This window comes from Lolium rigidum, chromosome 2, assembly GCF_022539505.1.
Source record: "Lolium rigidum isolate FL_2022 chromosome 2, APGP_CSIRO_Lrig_0.1, whole genome shotgun sequence".
NCBI lineage: Eukaryota > Viridiplantae > Streptophyta > Magnoliopsida > Poales > Poaceae > Lolium > Lolium rigidum.
Window position 1 is genome coordinate 95,721,494 of NC_061509.1, and position 10,674 is coordinate 95,732,167.

General features: G+C 42.0%; 1 protein-coding gene across 1 annotated transcript; it reads right to left on the reverse strand.

Moving 5' to 3' along the window:
* Positions 1-5,151: 5,151 nt before the first annotated feature.
* On the reverse strand, positions 5,152-9,473 carry LOC124692108 (shaggy-related protein kinase GSK4-like; the record flags this gene model as incomplete). Its single annotated transcript, XM_047225409.1, is given in 12 exon segments — positions 5,152-5,735; positions 5,895-5,996; positions 6,580-6,663; positions 6,745-6,840; positions 6,933-6,983; positions 7,084-7,224; positions 7,685-7,741; positions 7,830-7,904; positions 7,988-8,260; positions 8,342-8,401; positions 8,494-8,583; positions 9,358-9,473. Coding segments are annotated over 12 exon segments (1,239 nt in total). The 3' UTR covers positions 5,152-5,639.
* Positions 9,474-10,674: the final 1,201 nt, after the last annotated feature.

The following is a 10,674-nucleotide window of genomic DNA, read 5'->3' on the forward strand; positions in this document are numbered from 1 at the left end:
CGAAATAAAAGGCAGAATCTATTAAAACAGAACAGTCCGTAAAGACGAATTTTTCAGGGGCACTTAACTTGCTCAGATGAAAAAGCAAAAATTGAATGAAAGTTGCGTACATATCTGAGGATCACGCACGTAAATTGGCAGATTTTTCTGGGTTACCTACAGACGGGGCTACTCAATTTCGTGACAGCAAAAAATCTGTTTCTGCGCAGTAATCCAATTCTAATATCAACCTTACTATCAAAGACTTTACTTGTCACAACAATGCAATAAAATAAAGATAAGAAGAGGTTGCTACAGTAGTAACAACTTCCAAGACTCAAATATAAAACAAAAGTGCAGAAGTAAAATAATGGGTTGTCTCTCATAATCGCTTTTCTTTAACGCCTTTCAGCTAGGCGCAGAAAGTGTGAATCAAGTGACATCAAGAGATGAAGCATCAACATCAGAGTTGGGAGTTTTCTCAACAATGCATTGTATCTTGTCTATGTAAGTTTCAGAGGCTCCTCTTCCATTACTTTTAGGCTTACTATCCTCCTCAAATAAATTTTCAGGAACAATCCAATCAAAATTCTTTTCTAGTGCCTCATGCATTCCTATGAGCTTAAGAGGTATAGGTACTTTAATCTCCCCATCACAATTGGTTTTATTAGTGTAATTTAGCCTATTTTTTCCATCTTTTTAAGGGTATTTGCAAAATTGGTAAAACACCCAAGCATCTTATGTTTAATAAAGACTTTCCTAGCTTCTCTAGCTACATCACCAAATTCTTTAAGAAGGGTTTCTAAAATAATATCTTTCTTCTCTCCCTCTTCCATATCAGAAAGTGTAAGAAACATATGTTGCATTATAGGATTAAGATTAACAAATCTAGCTTCCAACATGTGCACTAAAGAGGCCGTAGCAATTTCATAAGTAGGAGCAAGTTCTGCCAAGTGTCTATCCTCAAAATCTTCAACTGTACTAACATGAGTGAAAAATTCTTCTATATTATCTCTTCCAATGATAGATCATTGCCCTACCGGTATATCTTTCAGAGTGAACTTAGGAGGAAGCATGATGAAATAAACAAAAGGTAAAAAAAGTAAATGCAAGTAACTAACTTTTTTGTGTTTTTAATATAGAGATCAAGACAGTAAATAAAGTAAAGCTAGTAACTATTTTTTTTGTATTTTTGATATAGAGAGCGCAAACAAGACAATAAAGTAGAGTAAATAAAATAAAGTAAAGCAAGACAAAAACAAAGTAAAGAGATTGGATGTGGGAGACTCCCCTTGCAGCGTGTCTTGATCTCCCCGGCAACGGCGCCAGAAAATATCTTGCTGGCGTGTAGTTAACACACGTCTGTTGGGAACCCCAAGAGGAAGGTGTGATGCGTACAGCAGCAAATTTTTAGTAAGAAACCAAGGTTATCGAACCAGTAGGAGTCAAGGGCCACGTGAAGGTTGTTGTTGACAGAGTGTAGTGCGGCGCAACACCAGGGATTCCGGCGCCAACGTGGAACCTGCACAACACAATCATAATACTTTGCCCCAACTTAACAGTGAGGTTGTCAATCTCACCGACTTGCTGTAAACAAAGGATTAAACGTATGGTGTGGAAAATGATATTTGTTTGCGAAGAACAGTAGAGAACAGAGTTTGCAGTAGATTGTATTTCAGATGTAAAAGAATGGACCGGGGTCCACAGTTCACTAGTGGTGTCTCTCCAATAAGATAAATAACATGTTGGGTGAACGAATTACAGTTGGGCAATTGACAAATAGAGAGGGCATAACAATGCACATACATATCATGATCACTACTATGAGATTTAATCAGGGCATTACGACAAAGTACATAGACCGCTATCCAGCATGCATCTATGCCTAAAAAGTCCACCTTCAGGTTAGCATCCGCACCCCTTCCAGTATTAAGTTGCAAACAACAGACGATTGCATTAAGTATGGTGCGTAATATAATCACACAAATATCCTTAGACAAAGCATTGATGTTTTATCCCTAGTGGCAACAGCACATCCACAACCTTAGAACTTTCTCGTCATCGTCCCGGATTCAATGGAGGCATGAACCCACTATCGAGCATAAATACTCCCTCTTGGAGTTACAAGTATCAACTTGGCCAGAGCCTCTACTAGCAACGGAGAGCATGCAAGAACATAAACAACACATATATGATAGATTGATAATCAACTTGACATAGTATTCCATATTCATCGGATCCCAACAAACAGAACATGTAGCATTACAAATAGACGATCTTCATCATGATAGGCAGCTCACAAGATCTAACATGATAGCACAATGAGGATAAGACAACCATCTAGCTACTGCTATGGACCCATAGTCCAAGGGTGAACTACTCACACATCAATCCGGAGGCGATCATCGTGATGAAGAGTCGTCCGGGAGATGATTCCCCTCTCCGGCAGGGTGCCGGAGGCGATCTCCTGAATCCCTCGAGATGGGATTGGCGGTGGCGTCTCTGGAAGGTTTTCCGTATCGTGGCTCTCGGTACAGGGGTTTTCGCGACGAAGGCTACAAGTACGCGGAAGGGCAGGGTTGGAGGCGGCGCAGGGGCCCCACACCATAGGCCGGCGCGGGCCCCATGCTGGTCGCGCCGCCCTATGGGTACGGGCCCTCGTGGCCCCACTTCGTATGCTCTTCGGTCTTCTGGAAGCTCCGTGGAAAAAAAAGACCCTGGGCGTTGATTTCGTCCAATTCCGAGAATATTTCCTTTGTAGGATTTACGAAACCAAAAACAGCAGAAAACAGCAACCGGCTCTTCGGCATCTCGTCAATAAGTTAGTGCCGGAAAATGCATAATAATGACATAAAGTGTGTATAAAACATGTGAGTATCATCATAAAAGTAGCACGGAACATAAGAAATTATAGATACGTTTGAGACGTATCAGGATGCTCCTCGGATCCATGAGTTTTTCAGAGCTCAACTATCTGCCGGAGCTCCGTGGTCGTGGGTTTCCACTTTTTCTTCTTCTCTCTCTCTCTTCCCACAGACGGCACCAATTGACAAGGGATTAACTTATCAATGCCTACGTATTGTAGACTAGGGTTTAGTTGGAAGTAGAGGGCAAGTAGATCTCGATGGTTTCAGCCGAAAAGTACTCGACGATTAAGAAACTAGCGTTCTGTTGACAATGGATTCGATCCTCTCTTTGTCCCTCGACTCCCCCTTATATAGGAGGCGGAGTCGAGGGTTTCGTGTTATACAAGATTACATATTCCGGGAGACTCTCTGAGTTCAACCCGTAAAGTTACACATCTCTATCTTTCCTAATACAACTCTATTCTTCCTTAATACTAATTGGGCTTCCGAGCTTCATATTCTTCGACTTGTGGGCCTTCCATAAACCCCGGGTACCATCTTTGGCAGGCCCATTGGGGATGCCTATGTCATTTTGTTCTTGTGTTTATTATATGCCTAGAACCTATTATGTTACCTATGCAAGCACAAGGATTCTATTCTACTCCCTCCATCCGAAAATATGTTGCATATAATTATTTAAAGTTTGATCAAATATATGTGAAAAGGTATAAACATCCACAAATATCAAATCTGTATTATGAGAACCACCCTGAAATATAATTTTCATAATGTATACCTTAGATATTGTAAGGATTGATATGTTTTTATTTATTCATAGTCAAATTCTACAAAGTTTGACTTTGACCAAAAATTATATGCAACACATTTCGGGAAAGAATGAGTATGATTTTGCACATCAACAATATTTGCAGTATTTAGTAGGGAGAAAATGGTAAACAAGCAACGTAATTAATCATGCCCTCGTATTAAGTAGATGTCTGGAACGTCATGTATTCGTGATATGGAGGGAGTAAGTTTGACCTCGTGATAAACCTAACCTCTTGTCGTGCTCCTTAATTGAGATATCTTTTTCCCTACAACTAGATCGCACGATAACAAGGTTTGGTAAAACCTGATCTAAACACACATTGGGACTACGACACATGACTAACCCGTAAAGGAAACTTCACGAATCGTATTGAATAGCCTACGTGTGTATCAACTGGTTCTGAAGCCAGAGGTCTATCCTCATTTCGGAAAAAAAGAGAGAAAATTGAACTCGTAGAATTCTATACAATTGCCCCCAAATTGGTTTCGCGGGAAAAAATAGTTCGGGTGCCAAATAAATGCATGTTCAGACCACCAGTGATCACAATGCTCCTTCCTTCCTCCTTCCGATCTTATGCATGTCGTCGATGCTGCCCCCTAAGGCCAACCCGGACATGACGAGATATCCAAATCACATCGTAGTTACTGGAAGAAAGAAAAAAAAACATTAGTTGTAGTTTATACAGTTCAAACATTTGGACTACTGCCCAACTGGAGGTTTTTGGATTTTCAAACTACCCAGGCAGAAAAGGACATGTCTCTTGTTGAACGTCCCAAATATTCTGTAGTTCACTCTGCTACTTGGAAATTTTCAAGAAGATTCCGGACCTGCTGCATTGTCCGAGTGCCGTTCCCTACATGATCATGACAGCTTCAGCCTTTAGATTGGTCCTTGGGAGATCTTCCTCTTCACCTGCTAGCTTAGGAACCTGCAGCGCATCTGCTTTAGTTTCAACTTGTTGGTCATGACTATTGACCATGAATCAGTGTGAAACCAAGAAGCCTTCAAAGCAGCAAGAACGGTGGAGTAACATTTGACACATTTGTTTACAGGCTCCAAGTCTTGCTGAGTTCCAATAGTCAAACCGTCCCAATGAGGTTTAAGTTAGATAATGTCATCCGTTGCGACTGAAATGGTGGCCAAGGCGATGGTCCTCAGTCCTCACTCATGTACTTTCCAACTAGGCAATATTTTCAATATCACCATCATGATTAAGAAAAATAGAGTTAACTGCTCAACCACACTAACAGATAGCATCTATTGCAAGAGGACCACGGCAGCACTGCCGACAAGGCGACAACTGCGGCTATTATTATTCTCTCCATTATAGGATTGTTCCGTCGCTCGCCTTACATCAGACGTACCTAATCCATCATCCATGGTCAGCTTATATCCCTGGAAGAAAGATTAGAAATTCAGCACAATCACACTGCAGTGTTCAATGCTCAAGGACACAACTACAGTACTAACAATGAATATTAAGCACATGACTCCAGATTTCATGGCTACTTAAGCCTACATTTTTTAATTGAGGGACGATACAAGGTTTTGAGCAAGACCATCATGACTGAGACATCCCGTCAGGAACATTTACACAGCTACATTCACGGTTGGAACATGTGAAACACTTACAGGCGCACTACACCAATGAACATGGAGAAGTTACAATACATGGTTTTCCTCTAGTCCCATCAACTGCTTAACAATACACCATCCCAGTTCTCTCCACCCATGCGCACAGTTCTTGGCTAATCCTGAGCTTGCAACCATTGCCTCCACATAAAGGAGCTCAAGCATTAAATGTTACATCAGGGGCTGGCTAGGCAAATACATACCCCCCTCGTACAAACGCAATGGCACCGGCTTGTCTTCGGCTTTCCAATAATGGGTTGTCAGATTCTAAATTTGTGATAACAAGCAGGTTGCCCTTTGGCATAGACAAGCCTTGGCAGTGTGCCAGGTAAAATAATATCGTACAGCCTTCCCTACTGTCCGGTGGAAGGCGAGAAATTGAACCCACAATGTCGCCTTGCATGCTCTGGTATCAACCTGCCGATGAGGTCTGGTGAAGCATTTGCTAGCTGCAGATGAATAAGCAAACGAAAAAGATTTAGTCCCTTCACCTCTAGAGTAAACAGTTCTGTTAACGACTGAAAATACCCTGGTTGAGTGCCTAGAATAGCTTTCCAGGAAGGATAAGAATAGGAGTAACAAGCTATATCTAGCTTTAAATAACTTACTTCCTGTTTGAAGTTGAAGAGTGGAGGGAATGGGCGACCATTTGGCAACTTTGCATGGGGCTCCCGTAATTCATCAAAGAATGGATGTGTACATGCTTCGAGCTGCAATAACAATCAAGTCAGCAATGAACTCAACATAGAGGGGGCAGTTGAACAATGACCATACACTAACATTTTCAAGAGCAGGGGACACTAAAAATGAAGGAAGCTAAGAATACAAACACGTAAGTGAAAGCAGTATATTTCTTAAGGCAACAACTGACAGACAGTTGTTTAATTTCTTTTCTTTTGTCGACCAACCATGTCCATACCATTCAAAGAGAAGCTCATATAGTTATTACTCTTTTACGTGATGTAGGGCCAAATATACCTTCCTTTGTGAGGATATAAGGTGAAACAGTATATGCCCTTAAGTAAATATCAGAGCAAAAATCATAATGGTGTTATCTAATCCAAATGCAATCATCAGTGCCTGCTTTATGCAATACTAGAACATGTGTGGTTGAATAAAATAATAACAGAACATGCTGCCATGCTGGCTAACAAAAACAGAAAGCAACACACAGAACATGACTGGTCAAGTTGAGAGAAATAATCAATGCCATTATTAAACTGGACAATCATTGATGGGTAGTTGGCTTCTTTAGTTGACTTGAACAAGTCAAACTGGAGATGAGAAACTCACAGCAGTGCATCGTAGATTGGGTGAATACTGAAGAAGACGTGATGCTAAGTCTATTGCTTCTGGTGGCATTCGTTTGTGGAAAATCTGCAGGAAGATGATACAAGTTAGTTGTGATCTGTCATAACATAAATTAGTGAAGTATTGTGGTAAATAAATAAAACATACCTTGTGCCACGGATGAGCTTTTATCTGAGGAAATCTAAATTCAGTGTAGTTGGGATTCATACAGCGGATTTCCTCACGTGTTGGAGTACCAAGAACCTGGAAGCAAAACAATCAGTTCAAGAAGATACAACAGCAATAAGAATATTTCTTCATAATAAAAGAATTGCAGAATAAATTAAATAAAGTACCTTAATTATCTCAACAAGTTGGTCCACTGCACTTTCACCAGGAAATAGAGGCTGATAAATTGGATAAAATAGGTTTAGTTATAAGTTTGCTAGTCAAGTGGATATATAACCAGAAAGTGCAGAAAGGAAATCCAACAAAACAGAAGCTAACCTGGCCAAGAAGCAACTCAGCAAGAACACATCCAGCTGACCATATATCAATTGATGTTGTATACTCTGTTGCCCCAAATATCAGCTCAGGAGCACGGTAATAACGTGAGCATATGTATGATATGTTCGCTTCTCCTTTAACCTGAGATGGGCAGGTGAAGAAATTAGAATTTGCATTACAGGTCCCAAAAAAATCCAGAGCATAACACCCTTTTTCCTAAAAAAAACTTAATTAAAACTGGTAAATCTACAAAATCTGGAAATAAACAGTGTACAATGTTAAAAATCCCCTAAAAATGCTACTCTCTCCGATCCATAGTGTCAGTGGTTTTAGTTCATTTTAGTTAAAATTGAACTAAAACCACGACACTTATTATGGACCGGAGGAAGTAATAATTTGCAAGTGATCCTTTGCACCACAGAAAAAGAAAGAAAAAAAAAAGCACCGCAGCAATATGAGCATTATCATGAAATGCATCATAACAATCAAAACCATACAAATAATTATCAACCTGTCAAATTACATAATCTTGCAATCCATACAGAACCACTCTAATGTACACTAAAAATGCTACATGGTCAACCAGTATATGTTCACTTACCAACATTTTGGCGCTCCCAAAATCACATATTTTGACCGTGTGAGTCAGGGGATCCACCTATCAACACCAATAATGTGAGAGTCAGAACATACCCAGAAAATGCAAACCAAGAGTGATTAAAAAAAGTCAAGCATAGAAAGCATACCAAAAGATTCTGAGGCTTGATATCCCTGTGGCAAACTCCAGGCACACTGTGAATGTACGCTAAACCCCGAAATATCTGCACAAGAAGACCAAGATATCAATACCAGAACATGACACTATGACAACTCTATCCAAAAGCTAGTATTCCCAACTTCATACCTGGTACACGTATAGCTTGACATATATAAGTGGCATCCTCTGGTTCATATTGCTATAATGCTTGAGAACGCGATACAATGACTCGGGAACAAACTCCATAACCAGGTTGAGGAAAAGTTCATCTCTGCTTGTGGTAGAGAAGAAGCAGTGCTTCAAACAGACAACATTGCAATGTTCCATCGATCGCATTATTTGCAGCTCCCTGTTCTTGTAACGCTTGTCCTGTAAAACCTTCTTGATGGCAACAGTCTCACCTGTCTCCAGACATTTTGCCTGAATGCATACACAGAACACAGCTCCAAAATAAGAGGCAAAATTAACTAGGAAACTTACAACAAAGCAACTAGACTGTACCTGGAAGACAATTCCAAAAGATCCAGTTCCAACAACTCGCTCTGCCATGTAGCTAATAGTCTAAGAAGCACAAAATGGTAATGGAAGTTAGAAAAGTGATCATATAATCCAACAATGCGTTGTGGGCAGTTTGTGTGTCTCTGCAGAATTACCCGTTTAGGCTCTCCATTCTTCCCTCCAATGGTTGTGGAGATTATGTGACCAGTGACTGGATCGCTCCCTTGGATAATAGAAGCACCATGCTGCAATGTAGACAATCCATAAGGCAAGTTAGCACAATGACAAAGCAAGCAAACACGCCAAGACAAACATGGATCAAAACTCCAAAATGGCTGCAACGTGGTAGAAGTACTAAGTAGAAGGGCAATACTAGTATGGCTAACCCTTATGGTTGATAAAACAGACTTGCTCTAACTGGAGCTACAGGTGGAGAGCCACCTGTAGTTACTACAATATGTATACAGCATACTGGAATTGCAATGCAATTCAGGAAATCCTTATCCATGCAAGTAGGTAGAGTTCCAACTAGGACTAGAAGATGACTATTCACCATGGTAACAACCTATTCAACGGCCGTAAATACCTGATTTAATCGCCCCCATGTAGAACACATCTAATCCCTAACAATTATCTAGTACTACATTAGAGTACTACTAGAAGAGAGGCGACTCCTTGAGCCAAGTAACTTTGGCAGCAGGAGACGGGACGCTTGCATAGCGCACACGCAAAGACCAGGCCCAAAGCAAAGCAGCGCATTTCCTCCCAGCCAAGCAAAGGTACGCTCCGCTGCCCGCGCCGCCCCTAGTCAGGCGCCAATCCACTCCCAAACTGGGAGCGGAAGAGCGGAAGCATGGGGGAAATCCCGCAGATCTACGAGCGGATCAAACGCGGCGGAACTACCAAACTAGAAACAGACGGCAGAAGCAGCAGGGGGCAGATCTGGGGGTTCGAAACGCTCCGGCTGGCCGCGGGGACACCCCGGGATCGGGCAGGGGACAGACGGGTCGCGCGCTCACCTTCTCGACCACGGGAGCCGCGGCGGCGGTGGCGGCGGCGTGCGGCTCGTCGACCTGCATGAGGTCGGCCGCGGCGCCGCCGGCGGGGTGGGCCCCGCCCGGCAGCGTCGCCATGTGGGGTGGGGGGGGGCGGACGGGACGCCGGAATGGAGCTCCTCTCTCGCTTGCTTCTGCTCTGGCTTTCTCTCTCCTGCCTTCTTCTGCTTGTGCTCTCTCTCTTCTCGGTCTGGGGGCTAGGGAGGAAGGGAAGGGAACCGTGAGTCAGCCTCCTTGCTTTTTTTCCGCTTCAGTTTATTCCCACCCACTACGGCGTGGCATTGGTTTTTATTCGGGCAAGCACGCCGCGGCTTCGCAAATTGCAGGCGGGCCGTGCCGTCAGCCTGTCCACGCGGGATTCTTACAGCTGGCTCCCTTGAAGGGGTCTGTTTTCTGATTTGGAATAAATCTCGGCGTGATTCTGTGAATGTGGCGACGGGGCGGACATGGTCAACCTGTCAGTCTGGCACTCGGACGTTGGGGATGGAATCTGCGTTTTTTTTTCCTTTTTCGTATGGAACATGCTCCCTTTCCTGAAATGTAAGCGTATAAACTCCTTTTCTTGAAATGTAAGCGTATATAAAGTGAAAAGTCAAAACTGATTCTGGGTGCATATGCACCCGGTTTGTACAAAAAAAAAACATTCCAAAACGTCAAAAAAAATAGTACTTTTTTATACAAGAAAATGTCGATTTTTTGCTTAAACAAATTTGTGAGCACGTAGCATGTTAAGATATACACGAGACATTTTTTGTATTTGTTTGACATTTTTAAATATGTTCAAAATGCATTTCAAATAAGGGTACATATGCACCCTGGTGCAGAACACTCTGTCATATAAAGCTATTTTCCAAATTGGTCCCGTGTGAAATCAAAATAGAGGACTAGAGGAGGTGCGAAAGGCCCTAGAAGGAATTGGAGATATCGAAGCTCCGGGGCCAGATGGGCTGCATGTTGAGTGATAGCTCCAAATTTTAACACTTTCTACTGAGGTTTTTAAGTATACAATTGCTCATATTGTAACTCATTTCATGTTCTATCTAGCTACAGCTATACCTGTTTTGTGTACTTACGAGTTCTTGTTCACTTTCGTACGAGCTTTGCATATTTACTAGTTTTAGTAGGATTTTATTACTTTTCCCTTGTCTTTGACATGTGTGTAGGTGTTATGGATAATCATGGATAAAGGAAGGCAAAAGGAAAGAGGATACAATATGGGAGAGTTACAAGCACCAGAGTTAGCCATATGAGGTGTGGGAAAAGTGATATTTTTCTAACACC